This window comes from Perognathus longimembris, chromosome 23, assembly GCF_023159225.1.
Source record: "Perognathus longimembris pacificus isolate PPM17 chromosome 23, ASM2315922v1, whole genome shotgun sequence".
NCBI lineage: Eukaryota > Metazoa > Chordata > Mammalia > Rodentia > Heteromyidae > Perognathus > Perognathus longimembris.
Window position 1 is genome coordinate 35350511 of NC_063183.1, and position 17102 is coordinate 35367612.

Below are 17102 nucleotides of genomic sequence, written 5' to 3' on the forward strand. Positions count from 1 at the left end.
CGGCCGGCCCTGCAGCGGGCGGGGCCCCGCACTGCAATCCCCAGTGCCAGGAGGGAGAGAGAGACATGGTCAGTTTCCAGATGCGTGAAACACGTCCTGGTTGGTTCTGAAGTGTTGGTGGTACAGTGTTAAATTGCAAAAGTTTTCTAGTCCTTTTTTCTCCCCAGGCGTGAGGCTTGAACTCGGCCTGGGCGCTGTCCCTGAGCTCTTCGGCTCAAGGCTAGCGCTCTACTACTTTGTGAGCCACAGCGCCACTTCCAGTTTTCTGGTGGTTTATTGGAGATAAGAGTCTCACGGGCTTTCCTGCCCGGGCTGGCTTTGAACCGCGATTCTCAGATCTCAGCCTCCTGAGTCGCTGGGGTCACAGGCGTGAGCGCCGGTACTCAGCTAGAAGTTTTGATTAGTAGCGTTGTCTTTCTCGGTCCCGAGTTCACAGCTCGTTCACTGAAGTCTGTCCTCTCAGCTTTTAGACATGCTTAAGTTCTACACGGGCTTTGAAATTAACGACCAGACGGGAAACGCGCTTACAGAGAACGAGATGACCACGATCCACTACGACCGGATCACGTCCCTGCAGGTGAGGTGAGGGCTCCCGCCGCAGCTCCCCCGCGCGGCCCCTTCCTAGGGCCCAGCCCCCGGCCTGAGCGTGCTAACCCTGGGCCCTGCGGTCAGTCTTTACGAAAGCGTCTCGCCGTGTTTGCACGTGGCACACGCCTCTTTCTTTAAGCTTTGAGAGCCTCGCCGCCCTGCTCGCCGGCCCTCGCTCCCGGTCGTCTGGTGCAGAGTCCTGCACGCGCTGGCGGCCTTCCTTACACGCCCGGCAGGGCGTCTCCCAGCCCCAGACCCCGTCACCTGCCCCTGGGGCGCGGGAGACCCGGCTGTCTCTGGGCCTCTCTCCACCGTGGCCCGAGGGGCCTGCGCGCCCTTGCCGTGTGTGCCCCACGCCGGCTCCTCTGCTTTCCCCGCGGTCCACGTGCTCTGGCTGCCTTGGGCGGCGTGTGGGGAGGGCCGGTGGGGCGTGGGCGTGGGCGCGGTGGGGCCAGGCGTGTGGGGAGGGCCGCGTGGGCGTGGGCGCGATGGGGCCAGGCGTGTGGGGAGGGCCGCGTGGGGCGTGGGTGCGGTGGGGCCAGGCGTGTGGGGAGGGCCGCGTGGGGTGTGGGCGCGGTGGGGCCAGGCGTGTGGGGAGGGCCGCGTGGGGCGTGGGCGCGGTGGGGCCAGGCGTGTGGGGAGGGCCGCGTGGGCGTGGGCGCGGTGGGGCCAGGCGTGTGGGGAGGGCCGCGTGGGGCGTGGGCGCGGTGGGGCCAGGCGTGTGGGGAGGGCCGCGTGGGGCGTGGGCGTGGGCGCGGTGGGGCCAGGCGTGTGGGGAGGGCCGCGTGGGCACAGTGGGGCCAGGCGTGTGGGGAGGGCCGCATGTGGGGCCAGGCGTGTGGGGAGGGCCGCGTGGGGCGTGGGCGTGGGCGCGGTGGGGCCAGGCGGGCGCGGAGCTCACTCCCATGCTGCCCTTCTCCCCTAGCGAGCCGCCTTCGCACACTTCCCGGAGCTCTACGACTTTGCCCTCTCCAACGTGGCGGAGGTGGACACGCGCGCGTCCCTGGTCAAGCTCTTCGGCCCCCTGAGGTACGGCCACGTGGGGTGCGGGCTTCCCCTCCACCACACCTAGCAGCCCTCATCCCATTTCCCCTGAAACCCGGGATGTGCTTGGACCACGGCCCCGCGGGGGCCCGTGGCCGTCCCCCGAAATTCTGCTCGCTACCCCGTAACTGCTGGCTGCGTCTCCTTAAAACACCTGCCAATGAGCGGTGTGCGCTTGCTCCCCTCCCGCTGGGCCTGCAGCCTCCCGTGAGCCCCGCGGGCTGGGCTGGGCGGCGGGGGAGGAGCTGCAGCCGGCGCCCCTCCCGCTGGGCCTGCCAGTTCCCCGTCCAGCCGCGGCTGTGCTCCAGAGCAGGCTGTCTCGGGGCTGCTGGTCCATTGCCCCTGCAGCTGTGTGTCCTGTACCCCCGGCGGCTCGTGTGTGTGCGTGTATTCCTGCCATGGCAGCGCTTTATAACCTTGACTATTAAGGCAACTTGTATTCTGGGTTTGAGATAAGAGAATCGGACATATGCAAAGCGTCAATCTCGTAACTTCATGTCCTTCGCACAAATGAACTGGAAACTAACGCGGAACTTAGCTGTCAGCACCAAAACCTTTGTCATGGTACTTTGTACCAAGACATCCGTGACACAGGGCGTAACAAAAAAGATTGATAGATCGTCCATCATTAAGATTGAAAGTTGTTGGGCTGGGAATGTGGCCTAGTGGCAAGAATGCTTGACTTGTATACATGAAGACCTGGGTTCGATTCCACAGCACCACATATATAGAAAAGGCTAGAAGTGGCGCTGTGGCTCAAGTGGCAGAGTGCTAGCCTTGAGCAAAAAGAAGCCAGGGACAGTGCTCAGGCCCTGAGTCCAAGGCCCAGGACTTGGAAAAAAAAAAAATTGTCTTCTCATCAAAGCCCACTGTTGAGAGAATGGAGTTGATAGAGACTGGAAGAAAACGGGGACTAAACGTGCCTGCCAGGCAGCAGCGGCCCTCCAGAGGCCCGGCCGCGGGGTTGAGAAAGGAACTTTGCATTGCCATAGCAAAGGAAGAAACCAGCACTTGACCAAGGCAGGCAGCAGCATCTCTGCTCATTAGGGAGATGCACGTTTCCATCCCGGCGTTCCTGAAAAAGGAGAGCCCACAGTGAGGCTTGGGGGGAGGTGTGCTGCGGTGCCCCACGCGGCTGGTGGGGGCGGCTTGTCACTGTGTGAGCTCACAGTTCCCAGCTAACGACTAGAGCACTGAGGGGCATACCTGGAATCCCAGCTCTCAAAGGACTGAGGCAGGAGGGTCGTAAGCTCCGTGCACCGTGAAGTGTGCTACAAAGCAAGACAGACTCAATGAGTGAGTGGAAGAATTAAGTAAAGATACACCCAGGAGAAAGGAGAACTCCTGTTTGCATAAAGCTGAATGTGGTCTGCTGTGGTCTGGTGGCTCACACCGGTCGTGCCAGCCCCTCGGGGGCTGAGACCTGAGGAGCACGGTGGGAGCTGGCCCATGTGGGAAGGACCACGACATTCTTAACTACAGCTAACTCAAAAAGCCTGGAGAGCGGGAACTACGGCTCACGGGATAGAACCCTAGCCTTGAGCAAGCACAGCTCCAGGACAGACCCAGGACCTGAGTTCAAGCCCCAGGCAGCGTGTGCACATACAGGAACAGGAGCGTGGCACCCGGGCTGGGCTGCAGAGGGGGTTGAGGGGGGGCGGGGCTCAGTTGCAGTGCTGCGGCTCAGATCTGACAAACTCACTCCGTTCCTGCTTAAAGACAAAACAAAACTCATTCTTTACTCAAAATAAATGGGCGTCCTCTGACAAAAGCAAAAAATGATGTGCAAAGCACACGCTTCCCATTCAGCACGCAAACTTTAAAAAACAGGTATTGAAAGTCCAGATTTAATAAGCTAGCCGCTTTCAGTGCTTCCTCAAGGAGCTCGTTAAGTAAGATTGGCTTTAAAAGATGCTTGAATGTGGCTCTGCCGGGGCTGCCTCGAGCGAGGGAGCGTCCCCGCGGATCCCTCTGGGGGTCGCAGGCCCACGGCAGCCTGGGGACGCTGGGGGAGCTGCGCCCAGGGCGCCCGCGTCCTGCGGTGGGAGTCTCTCCTTTGTAGCCACCACCTGCAGTCCCTGCACGCTCACGCGAATATTCTTCGTCCTGCAGTTCAAACACTCTCCACCAGGTGGCGTCGTACCTCTGCTTGTTGCCAACCCTTCCTAAGAACGAAGACACCACCTTTGATAAGGAATTCCTTCTGGAATTGCTGGTGAGTACCAAGTTAGTGTTTGCCGCTTTCCACAGATCAACATGAAGAGCCCTGCAGGGAGACCGAGGATTGCCCCCTCTCGTCTTGTGAGGCGCAAGCTTGCATGGACACTCTTACCCTCCATTCCTGTGCCCCCTCCTTTGCCTTCCTTCCACCCACCCCCAAAAAGTTAGTGTTACAGTGGAAACTAACCCCGGGACCCTGGCTTCAGTCTCTCTGGGTTGTTTTTTTTAAACCATAGTCCATGCCAATGGCTAGCGTTCCCGAGGTCTCTAACGTGCGTTGACACTATTTCACAACATGCCACGTCGTGTTTCACGAGAAACCTGAGAGGCGTGAGGCACTGACCCTGCGCTGCTGACATGGGGGCTGGGTCGAGGGAGGAGCCGGCTGACTCCGCTTTTCAGCCGGAGCGGCTTTCCTCTCCTCGGCCTCCAGGGGTCTAGTAAGTGCCCCTCTAACTGCGCAGGCTCCCCTCGGGTGAGACTCCCCCTTGGTTGATTGATGGCACGAAGATGTAGCTCACTTTCTACATACCTGCTCTCCTTTTCCATTTTTTTTTTTTAATGAGTGTACAAAGAGGTTGCAGTTGGGAAAGTCAAGTTACGAGTACAAGGCTTCTTGTACAGTGCCACACTTCCTTCATTGTCCCCTCCCTCCCTCCTTGCCTCCCCACAAGCACCATAGTTCAGTAGTTTGCACCGTGCTCATTGAATACAGTGCCGCACTGCTCACCCTTCCTCCCTCCGTTCCTATGTCTGCCCTTTGCCTTCCGCCAAAACACTTGGCTCCTGTGGTTGGTTGTGCCACACAGTGCTTTGGTGGTGGAGGGCGTCGGGGCTCTGGAGCCCCTGAGCACGCCCTCTTGTAGTGGGCGTGCAAACGCCGTGAGCCCCAGTGCACCTCACTCTTCCGCTCCCAGGTCTCCCGCCACGAACGCCGCATCTCTCAGATCCAGCAGTTGAATCGGATGCCTTTGTACCCGACAGAGAAAATCGCGTGGGACGAGAACATCGTCCCGACCGAGTACTATTCTGGGGAAGGTGAGTGTAAGGAACTCAGACCTGGAGTGTGGCCTCACACACACATCACTTGGTCTTTGTGTGTCCTGCCATTCACCGCCAGCAGCTAGCCCACATTCCAGCACAGCGGAGCACAAGACCCTGTGTTCACTTACAGTGCGGTCACCCTCCTAGAGCACAATGACAAAACACGACGTGTGCAAGGAGGTTTGATGCTCCATGTGTCACGAGTGGGCTGCGGTGGATACAAGCTGTTTTTTGCAGTTTCTTTTAAAAGCTCCTGGATTCTTTGGATGTCAGACAATGAACACAAAAAAGCCACCAGCGGCTGGACACTGCCAGTGGTGCACGCGTGTAATCCCAGCCACTTACTCGGAGGCTGAGAGCGAGAGGACTCTGCAAAGCCAGCCCGGGTAGAAAAGTCCCTGAGACTCGCATCTCAAAATAACCAGCCACGCCACACAAGGCCTTGAGTCAAAGACACAAACATAAAAACCTCATCACTCGGTGACAAACCCTCAGCTGTGTGTATTTGTTCACCTGCCTATTTGGCCAGATATGGTACCGGGTGCCGGGCGCCCGTCCCCTGCTAATGCATTCTGTCTGCATGGCCCGAGGGGATACTTCAGAAGAAGTGCAGGAAGTATTTATTCCACACAGTAGATCGTTAGGGGAAGTCTGTTTTAAAGACATCATTTAAAAGGTGTACGGCCGGGGTCCAGCCATGGTGCGTGGTGCGTGTGCTTGCTGGTGTAGGATCCGTGCTCAGGGTGAATGGACGGCGGGGCGGGGCTGCGTGGGAAAGGCTTGCTGTCAGGTGCAGCAGGGAGGTGGCTACAGGGTTTGTTTGTGAAGGGGCCTTCACAGCATCTATTTGAATATTGAATATTTGAATATTGCTTTTCTTTTTTGTCCATCATGGGACTTGAACTCAGTGCTGGGCACTGTCCCTGAGCTTTTGTGCTCAAGACTAGCACTCTACCACTTAAGCCACAACTCTGCTTCCGGTTTTCTGGTGGTTTATTCTAGATAAGAGTCTCACAGACGTCTCTGCTTGGGCTGGCTTTGAAGCCTAGTCCTCAGATCTCAGCCTCCTGAGTGGCTGCGGTTATAGGCGTGAGCCACCCACCGGCGCCCAGCGTGGCCGGGTATTGTTGGCACAGCGGCACCTCCTTGCGTGCAGAGCGGGACTTGGCCAGGGTCTCGGTCTTTGATCGCAGCCCACGTCTGGGAGTCTCCATGTCTGCGGTGTTAGTCGTCCCTGGTCTTCACGTTTACATGTGCTAATTCAGTGAAGGTTTCCCGGTGACATTTTAACTTTTTAAGTAATAACTTGCTATCAAAAGGTGCTACAGAATCCAGTTACAGGTTAGAATTGACTAACGTAAGTGGTGTGGAAAGTTTGTCCCTGAGTGCTTCTTGCCTTGCCGTTTCTTGTTGCTGCTTTGGTGACGGGGGTAAGGATGGTGGGGATGGGACTCGTGGCTTGGAATGAAGCGTGGCGGTGCCATATGGCTGGCGCTGCGGGGCCTGGGCGCGAGGAGCAGGCGTGGAGCAGCAGCACGATCGGCCCGGCCTGTGCTCCAGCCCGGAGGCCGTGCTGGGTGCCGCCAGGGCCACGGGATCACCCGGAGGCCGTGCTGGGCGCCGCCAGGGCCACGAGATCACCCGGGATCACCCGGAGGCCATGCTGGGCGCCACCAGGGCCACGGGATCGCCCGGGATGGCCCGGGATCACCCGGAGGCCGTGCTGGGCACCGCCAGGGCCACGGGATCACCCGGAGGCACCCAGAGGCCGTGCTGGACGCTGCCAGGGCCACGGGATCACCCGGGATCGCCCGGGATCACCCGGAGGCCGTGCTGGGCGCCGCCAGGGCCCTGGGATCACCCGGAGGCCGTGCTGGGCGCCGCCAGGGCCCTGGGATCACCCGGGATCACCCGGAGGCCGTGCTGGGCGCCGCCAGGGCCACGGGATCACCCGGGATCACCCGGAGGCGCCCCGCCATCTTCATGGCACATTTCCACTGGGTCTGAGCTTATGAGGCGATTACTGACTTGAACATTTGTCCAATTTAATTGGATACTAAGGGAATTTCTATACTTTTAATAGGCACTGTGTGTGAATCACGGATGTGCGTGCTACATGCATTATTAATGAGATTGGTCCTTCATCCTTGACTGTATTTGTTAACCTGGTTTTAATTTCTGTGTGCAGATTAAGATACCGTCAAGCTTACTATTTTTTAGACGATAGATTCTTGTCGAATTTTGAGTGCTGTTTTTAATACATGGGGTAAATGATTAAAAGAGGAATTCAGCCAAGCACTGGTGGCTCACTGGTGGCTTGTAATCCTGGCTACTCAGGAGGCTGAGATCAGAGGATCATAGTACAAAGCAGCCTGGGTAGGAAAGTCTGTGACTTTTACTAGAAGTGACTCTGTGGCTCAAGGCTAACGTCCAGACCCTGAGTTCAAGCCCCACGCCCGACCAAAAAAGGGAAAAAAAAGAAAAAGAATAATTCAATTACTGATTTTCTTTTTCAGGTTGTCTTGCTCTTCCCAAGTTGAATTTGCAGTTTTTGACTCTCCATGACTACCTCCTGAGGAATTTTAACCTCTTCCGCTTAGAATCCACATACGAAATTCGTCAGGACATTGAGGACAGTGTCAGCAGGATGAAGCCATGGTGAGTGAATCTGAAGACGTGTCCAGCGATTGGGACGCACTGACGTGACCATGCCTTCCCTAATAGGAGGGGTGTGTGTGTGTGTGTGGACCAGGGCTTGAACTCGGGGCCCAGGCGTTGTTTTTGCTCGAGGCTGGTGCTGGACCGCCTCAGCCCCGCCTCCTCCAGCTTTTTGGTAGTTGGTGGGAGGTGGGAGTCTCACAGACTTCCTGCCCAGGCTGGCTTCGGTGCGGGCTTGAGTCGCTGGGACTGCAGGTGTGCGCCGTGGGCAGGAGCCACGCGTCTGTGTGGGTGCAGGTGGATGGGGGGCTGGGGAGCAGGGCGTAGGGGGCCGTGGCAGGGAGGTGGGCCACAGGGGTGCAAAGCTGCTGCAAGGACGGGGTACGGCGAGGCGAGGGGACCCCTTCTCCAGGATCTCGTTGAAGTCTTTATTTGAGGCCCTCTTCCCTGTGCCTTGGATTCCCTTCCTGCTGGCTCGTTTCAGCTGTGACACATTGCGCACACTGTACGCTGTGAAACTGAGGATTCGTTTTTCAGATGGGACTCCTTGTTTCATCCTGTGTGTGAAACACAAGTGCACAGGTGGTCACCGTGCTGGTGTGCATTGAGCTCACCTTGCCCTGTCTGCAGTGGGCGTGTGTGTAGACACTGACCGCGCCGCAGGCGAGCCCACGCGAGTCCCGCCTCCCCCCCCCACACACACACCCCACACAGACGCTCGCTCACAGCCAGCGGCTCTTCACACCCGTGCTATTCACTGGTTATTATATGAAGTTATTTTGAGTAACATTATACGGCACACGCAGAGTATTTTTAACTTAATCGTGGGCTGAGTAAGCAGGGCCGTCCCCCCACCCACCCCGGGTCCCCATGTCCTGCTGCCCTCCCCCCGGGGGAACTTTAAATACCAAACACGACAAAAGTACTGAGAGCTTTTATGATCTATTAATAGAGGGAAAAACTTAATTACTGCATTTTATGGTGGGAGAGGGAAATGTCACTTTTGGAGTCACCTTAGGGTTTTCTAAGTTTACATTCCTGATGTCCATCTTTGAAGAAGGATGGCTGTGGCCCCGGGTCCCAGCCGCGGGCGCGTGGGTCTCGCTATCAGTGGTGAAGCCACTGGGCAGTGGGGGGAGTGGACCCGTGGCTTCCTGGTGGGTACGTGGGCGTGGCCCCTGCTGGACAAGAGGAGGGGGTGTGTGAGGATGGAGAGAAGCATTCTGAAACTGGATTCTTCCAAGCCCTTGCATTTACAGTGAGTGCATTTCGTAAATACCATAAGGCTGTTAAAATATCCCCAGTAGAAAGATCCAGGCCGGCCCTTGCAGCACCGTTCTCCTCACCTGCCCACTGGGGCGCTCCGATCTCTCCGGGCTGGAGTCGCGTGGCGTGGCGTGGCGTGCCGGTGACTGCTGGCCGGTCACTGTGGGCATTGCTACAGATTGTGGATGTGCCCTCGAGTTTTGTTTTTGACGGAAAATCTGAAGCATAAGGACAGAAAAGGGCCACTGGAAGGCAGGGGCCTGCGTGGTAGAGCGTGAGGCCCCGTGTTCAAGCCGCTGTGCTGGCACATGCGCACACACGCATCCACGCAACCAAGTAACACTGTCTTCTCGCTAGTGCTCCCTGTCTGCGGGCGGGCGGGCGGGCGGAGCTCTGCCGTCTCCATAAGCACCTTTGCTTGGTTTCCAGGCAGTCTGAGTATGGTGGTGTCGTGTTCGGTGGTTGGGCGCGAATGGCCCAGCCCATTGTGGCGTTCACGGTAGTTGAAGTTGCCAAACCCAACATCGGTGAAAACTGGCCAACGCGGGTCCGTGCCGACGTCACCATCAATCTCAACGTCAGAGACCACATCAAAGACGAGTGGGAAGGTAGGCGCCTCCTCGCCTTACAGCACTAGCAGCACGCGCAGCCGTATTGCTGTTAATTTTCACTCTTTCGTAGTTGTGCAAATTTAACAAGTGGCACTTGACCCCAAGCGTGCCTGTGCACACCTGTGACCTCAGCTGCGGCCAGCCGAGACTACAGAAGGAAATCTTGTTCAAAAACAAAAAAGAGGGATTTTTCTACTTATTAGACGTTAAAGTAACCAGGATCAGAAAAGACACCTGAGTATCTTTGTATTTTAGCCCCAAATCACGTGACTGTGAGTTCTGAAAATTGCAGTTTGCAGGCATTGCAAGTCATACATTCTGTAAGGTAGCTATAGATTCATAGGATCAACACGGAAACGTTAAAAACATTCGAGTTCACTAGAAACTGGGAGAAAACCCTGTGTAATTTGTACATACACAGTGTAAAAAGTGGTAGTTTCAAGAGAAAAGGCAGCCAAAGTGAAGCAGTAGGGCTGGGGAGGGCGTCGGTGCCCAGCGCGGAGGCTCGAGCTCGTGGCTGCAGGGTGCCCTTCGAGTCCCGGTGCCACCTCTTGACTCTTGGCTGGTCAGTGGGAGGTGAGTGTCCCATGAACTTGGCTGCCCGACTTTGAACCTGGATCCTCAGAGCTCAGCCTCCTGAGCAGCTAGGATTATACACATAACCCACCCACCACATGTGTGGCCGCACACGCGCGCGCGTTTCCTGATCTCCCTTTTGCTTTCTGCTGCTCCTCTTGCCCGCCCTCCCCGCCCTGGCAGCGGGTGGAGGACTCAGGTGGGCGGTGCTGTGGTGGCGGGAATCGGGATATGGCTCTCCAGCCTGGAGGGAACTGTTTGGAGAAGGTTTGAGCATTTCCAGCTTAAACTCCTCTGGAGACCCCGGTCCTCTTCTCGGTCGCCCCCATCACGCCACAGCGCAAATGAAGTGGGAGCTGGACTTGCTCCCGAAAGCCCGCGAGGTCAGGCTTGTCGTAGTGGAGGTTTCGAACACGGGTCCAGGGGGGCCGTGGCGAGGCGGTCTGCTCCCTCGGTGTCCCCGCGCCCGGCTGCTCTGCCCGGGTGTCGGTGGGAGGCAGATGTGTTTGTGGCTTTCCCCACGCTGACTGTGAAGGCTCCAGTGACTCTCTTAACTTCATCGTCTGCTCGCCACCATGAGCAAGCAGTGCCCTCACAGCTCGCGCAGTGCCATCTTGGTCAGAACTGCAGGTGGTGCGGGACGCCACCCGTACCGTCCTCTCCCTGGCCTCCCGGGCTGCGTCCTCGGAGGGGCGCTGGGAGTCCGCAGAGAGAGGCCCCTTTTGACCTGCTGGAGGGGAGCTTTGGGCCTTGGCGCCAGCCTCCTGTGTCTTGACAGTCACCCCGAAACACGTGCGCCTTTCCCGAGTGGGCGCTTGGGCCGCAGGCTGGCGTCTCTGGCGGGCGGCGGGGCGGGTGAACTATGGGCAGCTGTATCTTTGGCTACTTACTAAGAACGTTAAACATAAGAATGGTGACGAAGACCCAGCTTTGCCGCCGGAGCCTGACTCGGGAGCCTTGTTCAGCGCTGCATTCATGGTATAAAGGTTTCTAATTTTAACATAAAAAGAGGCTTTCATTTTAATTACTGCTGAGATGTTGAATAGTAAAGATGATAAGAAAACCCCTAATTGTGTTACAATGCAAAAAGGCGTTGGTCACCCTTACATTTGAAATGTTTTTTATATCAGAATTTTCCACCCACGGGACTGAACGCATGGCGTTCCCGTGAGTGACAGTGTCCTTGTGTTTTATTAGGTCTTCGTAAACATGACGTGTGCTTTTTAATTACTGTGCGTCCCACAAAACCTTACGGGACCAAATTCGACCGGCGGCGGCCTTTCATCGAGCAGGTGGGGCTGGTGTACGTCCGCGGCTGCGAGATCCAGGGCATGCTGGACGACAAGGGGCGCGTCATCGAGGACGGTGAGCCACCGCGCCGTGCGTGCAGGGACGGGGGTGCGCGCAGGGACGGGGGCGCCCCCCGTGTGTGCGTGCAGGGACGGGGACGCCCCCCGTGTGTGCGTGCAGGGACGGGGGCGCCCCCCGTGTGTGCGTGCAGGGACGGGGGCGCCCCCCGTGTGTGCGTGCAGGGACGGGGGCGCCCCCCGTGTGTGCGCGCAGGGACGGGGGTGCCCCCCGCGTGTGCTCAGTGTGCACAGGTGCAGGTGTGCTCAGTGTCTTTGTCTGGTTTGCTTGTGACTTTGTAAGCAGCTTACAAAGACTGGGAAGTACGGGTGAGCCCCTGCTGCCGCGGTTCTAGAAAGACGCAATGGGACCCAAAACTACGGTAGACAGCTTGCAGGGTCTCGCAGTGTCTCATAAATAAGCACGAGGACTATGTGTGGTATTATCAAAGCTTGTGGACTAGAAACTGTGAAGGATATGATCTTTTAGAAAATTATATAAGAATGAAAAAGTAGAGTACAAATATGTGTAAACACGGTATACACATGCACATGTCCATGTAAAAGCAGGAAGGCGGGCGTGTGTGCTGGGTGGGGCGTCCCTCGCCCCTCCGCCCTGCTCTGGCTTGTCTGTGGGCGTCCCTCGCCCCCCTCCGCCCTGCTCTGGCTTGTCTGTGGGGCGTCCCTCACCCCCTCCGCCCTGCCCTGCTCTGGCTTGTCTGTGGGGCGTCCCTCACCCCCTCCGCCCTGCCCTGCTCTGGCTTGTCTGTGGGCGTCCCTCGCCCCTCCGCCCTGCTCTGGCTTGTCTGTGGGTGTCCCTCGCCCCCTCCGCCCTGCTCTGGCTTGTCTGTGGGTGTCCCTCGCCCCCCTCCGCCCTGCTCTGGCTTGTCTGTGGGTGTCCCTCGCCCCCCTCCGCCCTGCTCTGGCTTGTCCGTGGGTGTCCCTCGCCCCCCTCCGCCCTGCTCTGGCTTGTCCGTGGGTGTCCCTCGCCCCTCCGCCCTGCTCTGGCTTGTCCGTGGGCGTCCCTCGCCCCTCCGCCCTGCTCTGGCTTGTCCGTGGGCGTCCCTCGCCCCTCCGCCCTGCTCCGGCTTGTCCATGGGCGTCCCTCGCCCCTCCGCCCTGCTCTGGCTTGTCTGTGGGGCCGGCGGCGGGCGGGAGCCCTGCCCTTCGCGGGGTGCGTGGTGATGCTTGCCCCGGCGGGCTTGGGGAGCCTGGGGAGCGTGCGCAGTGGGTTCCCATCGTCCTGAGGCCGCTGTCTGCGTTGCCCTGCCTGCCTTGGTAAAGACAGCCGCGCGTGGCGAGGTGCGCTGCGCCCGCCTTTGCAGCTCGGGCCAGGGAGATCCCATCCCGGTGTCGGCTGCTGAGCCAGGGCAGCGAGGCTGCACCTCAGTCCGCAGAGTCCTAGGTCCTCACGTGTGTCGGTGCGGCGATGGCAGGCATCGGGAAGCCTTGGGGAGCTGGGAGGAGAAAGGAAGGAGGAAGCGCCGCAGCTCCCTGGGCACGCGCGCGTGGACTGAGCCTGGCGGCTGGTTCTCTACTCCGAGCCAAGAACCACCTCGTTTGCTTTAATATTGAAAAGGAAAACCGAAATAACCTTGTCATTTAACTCTCAAAACACCCACCTAGGACCGGAACCCAGGCCCAACCTTCGAGGAGAGTCCAGGACGTTCCGAGTGTTTTTAGACCCCAACCAGTACCAGCAGGACATGACCAACACGATCCAGAACGGAGCGGAGGACGTGTACGACACGTTCAACGTGATCATGCGGAGGAAGCCCAAGGAGAACAACTTCAAGGTGCCCGCCCGCACGCAGGGCTTCCACGCCTCCAGCCTTGCTTTCTGCTGGTTGATTTCGGGCGTGCCTGGGCATCGTGGGCCCGGCTGGGCTTCTGCCCGGCTCCCCAGGATAATGGCGGGTGTGGCGGAGGGGCCTCGGGAGCTTGGCGCGGCCCCTCGCATCCGCGGCCCTGCTCCCCGCGCGCCCCCTTGTGCTCAGCAGTGCGTTTCCTAACCGTCCCCTCCGCCGAAAGCTGGGGACAGAGTCCTGCTGCACCCCGGCCGCCTCGGCCATTTCCTCTTCTCCCGACTCGCCTCACTGCAGCCGCACGAGCGTCCTCTTCTTTCCTTGTGCTGGTGTCACTGGCACAGCACTCACACGTGGTATTCCCAGCCTGGAGCTCCTCACTCAACGCCTCGCACAGCAGCGTGGAGAGGGTGCCATCCCTTCCGAGGGGAAGGGAGGACGGCCGCTCCCTCTGGCCCCTTCCGTGGGGACCGCTGCCCTGCCTTTCCTCACAGCGGGTCACTGGTGGCTGCATTACTCGTGTGGCTGACGTCCCTGTCGGGGTGTACGTGTGTAATTGCGAGTTCTCTGTCAGCGTATACCACGTTGTCTCAATGCCTGCATGTGCAGCTTATGCCCAGTGAGCACTTACTAATGAGTGAAAGGTAGAGGAATTTGTTCGACCTTTTATAGTAGCTGACACACTTGATTGTGTCTGTTGCACGTTGATATTGGGTTTCGTTTTCTGGGCCTTTGGAAGATGAATAAGGCGTGGTTTGTGTTGTCGGGGGCGCTTCGGCACTAACGAGGGCAGTGGATGTAAACGCAGAGCTGCAGGTTCGTGGCCACCTGAGGACAACAGGAGCCCCAGTCCGCCTGCCCCGTGTCTGGCAGGCCCTTTTGACAGCAGCCTCCTACTGTGGCCCTCAATCTTCCACTGTGAACGATTCAGTGTCGTTTCTAACTTTCTGTTCACTGATGGCCGTAGTCCTTAGGCCCCGGCAGCTGACATGGACTTGACGTAAAGAGATTGGAAAGGCTCCGGGAGCTTCTTCATGGTTCTCGGCTTGGCGCGTGTGACTGCCGTGTGCTCGCTGGGAGGCCAGGGCTAGGCTCTGTGTCACTCCGCCTGGGTGGATTCTTGATGGATAAACTGTTCTTGCTAAGTTAAGTCTTTTGTTTAACTCCGCACATGGCATCGGCCAAAAATATAGCTGTGGCTTCAGTCTAGCCAAGCACCTGTCAGCACTGGGCCCTGCCCGCCGCCAGCCCGCATTCCCGCATTCCAGCATCCCGCACACGCGCGGGCGGCTCCCCGACACGCTTCCTCTGCCTCCTGACAGGCGGTGCTGGAGACCATCCGCAACCTGATGAACACCGACTGTGTGGTCCCCGACTGGCTGCATGACATCATCCTAGGCTACGGGGACCCCAGCAGCGCCCACTACTCTAAAATGCCCAACCAGATCGCCACCCTTGACTTCAACGACACCTTCCTCTCCATCGAGCACTTGAAAGCCAGCTTTCCTGGTCATAATGTCAGGGTGACGGTGGACGACCCCGCTCTGCAGGTCCCCCCGTTCAGGTAAGGTCAGCGTCGGGGACTGAGCTGAACCCGTACCCCGGGGTTCCCTGCACAACCTCTGTGGTGACCCACCTTAGGACACCCGAATCCCTAACTCTTGGTGAAGGGCCAGAGTAGCTTTGTGTTCTTTTTGTTTTTGTTTTTTTTTTTTTTGGCCAGTCCTGGGCCTTGGACTCAGGGCCTGAGCACTGTCCCTGGCTTTCTTTTTGCTCAAGGCTAGCACTCTGCCACTTGAGCCACAGCGCCACTTCTGGCCATTCTCTGTATATGTGGTACTGGGGAATCGAACCCCAGGGCCTCATGTATACGAGGCAAGCACTCTTGCCACTAGGCCATATCCCCAGCCCGCTTTGTGTTCTATAAAGGATCTGCACACGCATACTGTGCAAAGAGACGTGCACACTGCGAGCGCTTGCTGAAAGAAGTAGATCACTGCATCCTAGACCAGATCTTAAGGCGAAGACATCGCATGGTGAACGCTGTCCTGATTTTAGGACAAGCTTCCTTCTGGCCTCGATTGCTGTCATACATTTTTAGCACCGACGGAGTGCCCTCAAAGAGCATGCTCAGGACCAGACTGGTGCGGGGTTCGGGTTCTTCATAACCCCGTGCGATGTCTGCAGACTTCGGCAGCTGAGGTTCCTGATGTGGAATCCAGCGAGAAGTGCCTCGTGCCAGTGCACACGAAGCTGTGTGCCGCACATCTAAACGCAGTGCAGCGCAGTGGGGAGCCGCACGCGGGACTGCATGTGGCCGCCCGGGCTTTCTCCTCAACCCGAACACATGCTGTGGCCACGCCGTGCCGGTCCTTCTCATGGCAGCCCCGCCGCCATCCCGGGGGTGGCGTGGTCTCCGCTCCTGAGCCCGCACTGCAGCCCCGCCGGCGGCTTCCCGTCCCTCCCGCTCCATGCTGGTGGACGCGTGTGGGTGCCGGCACTCCCTCCGAGCCTGACGCGCTCGTGGCTCTGCTGTGCCGCGCCTCATCTCGGCCTCCCTGGTTCTTAGCCATTCTGCGCTGGCCTCTTCTCAGTGAAACACAGGTCTAGAAACGGTGTGCCTCGTCTGTTCCATGGGGAACGCTTATTCGTCTCCCGTCAGTGCAGCCCACAGCGCTGGCCCTAATCAGGCCAAGAGCTGCCCTGGGGCCTTGATGCCCCCGGAGTCGTGGCAAGGCCTCCGTGTGTCTCCTGCCCTCCTTCTGACCCACTGACGCCCCAGCAAGAACCCCCCGCTTGTGTCCAGTGTGAGCGCCGTTGCTGTCCTCCAGGACAGCCTCCCGGCCGCCTGTCCCCCGGTCTCCTCTGGGGCAGTGAAGGACATGAGCAGAGCAGTGCTGCGCGCCGACAGGGCTTCGCGTGTCTCTGATTCTCCCATTCCTGGGCTGGCTTTCCTGCCCTGAAGACTTTTTACACCAATTCGAGCACTTGGCCCTCTGCCTTGCGGCTCGGGGCTTGTGTTGGTAGTGAGTGTGGTGTGGTGTGAACAGTCGTATCGGTGGCCCTTGCTCTTGTGCTCACTCTGCATGGTGCCTGCTGGACAGCGCACCAAGGCCTTGCTTGCTCTTCTCGCAGGATCACTTTCCCGGTACGGAGTGGAAAAGGGAAGAAAAGGAAAGATTCAGACGGAGATGAGGACACTGAAGAAGCAAAAACCCTCCTTGTGGAGCCGCACGTCACCCCTAACAGGGGCCCTTACCCTTACAACCAGCCCAAACGGTAAGCCCGCGGCGGGCGCGCGCCGGGAGGGGCGGGGCGCTTCCTAAACTGTTCAATCCGTGGGGAGCCGTTCCGCGAGCCAGATAGCTGAGGTGTTTGAGGATGCGTACCATGAAAACTAAACGAGACGGGGCTACGTTCGCGAGCTGCCGTTCCCGCTGCCTGGAGCAGCACCTGCGCCTGCTGTTTGGGAAGCTGAGCCTCTGCAGGCCACGTGCGGGCTGAGCCAGGTGGACAGCGAAGAGCGGCTTTCCCAGATGTGTGCGGGGGGGGGGGGGGCAGGTAGTCATCCCTTTGCCAAGGAGATTGGAGCAAATCTTCAGGGCTCTGGTTACTGCCCCCTTTTGTATGTACAACACGTCCTTGCTGCCTCTAACCAGCCGTGTTTACTCTTGGCAGCAATACCATCCAGTTCACCCACACGCAGATCGAGGCCATCCGCGCGGGAATGCAGCCCGGGCTGACCATGGTGAGGCACCGCCGCCCCTGGGCTGAGGCCGGCAGGGCCTCCGGTGGGGGGGGTGGGGGGCCGCCGTTGCGGGAGCCTCCCCACGAGGCTCTGCGTCTCCGTGGCCAGAGAGCGCGCGGTGTGTGCTTTCAGGGTTTTCTGTGTGGTGCGTTCGTTACGTGGCCTAGCAGGGTGAGGAGCCCCTTGGTCTAGCAAG

General features: G+C 58.8%; 1 protein-coding gene across 1 annotated transcript in view; it reads left to right on the forward strand.

Annotated features, from left to right (window-relative positions):
• Aqr (aquarius intron-binding spliceosomal factor) overlaps positions 1-17102 on the forward strand; it is a 46742-nt gene that overhangs the window by 14550 nt on the left and 15090 nt on the right. The window contains exons 12-22 of the mRNA XM_048332045.1: positions 464-577; positions 1514-1617; positions 3745-3847; positions 4770-4890; positions 7413-7554; positions 9250-9428; positions 11205-11372; positions 12980-13149; positions 14481-14722; positions 16294-16437; positions 16837-16906. Coding sequence (XP_048188002.1) covers positions 464-577; positions 1514-1617; positions 3745-3847; positions 4770-4890; positions 7413-7554; positions 9250-9428; positions 11205-11372; positions 12980-13149; positions 14481-14722; positions 16294-16437; positions 16837-16906 — 1557 coding nt within the window. The remainder of the gene's footprint in view (positions 1-463; positions 578-1513; positions 1618-3744; positions 3848-4769; positions 4891-7412; positions 7555-9249; positions 9429-11204; positions 11373-12979; positions 13150-14480; positions 14723-16293; positions 16438-16836; positions 16907-17102) is intronic.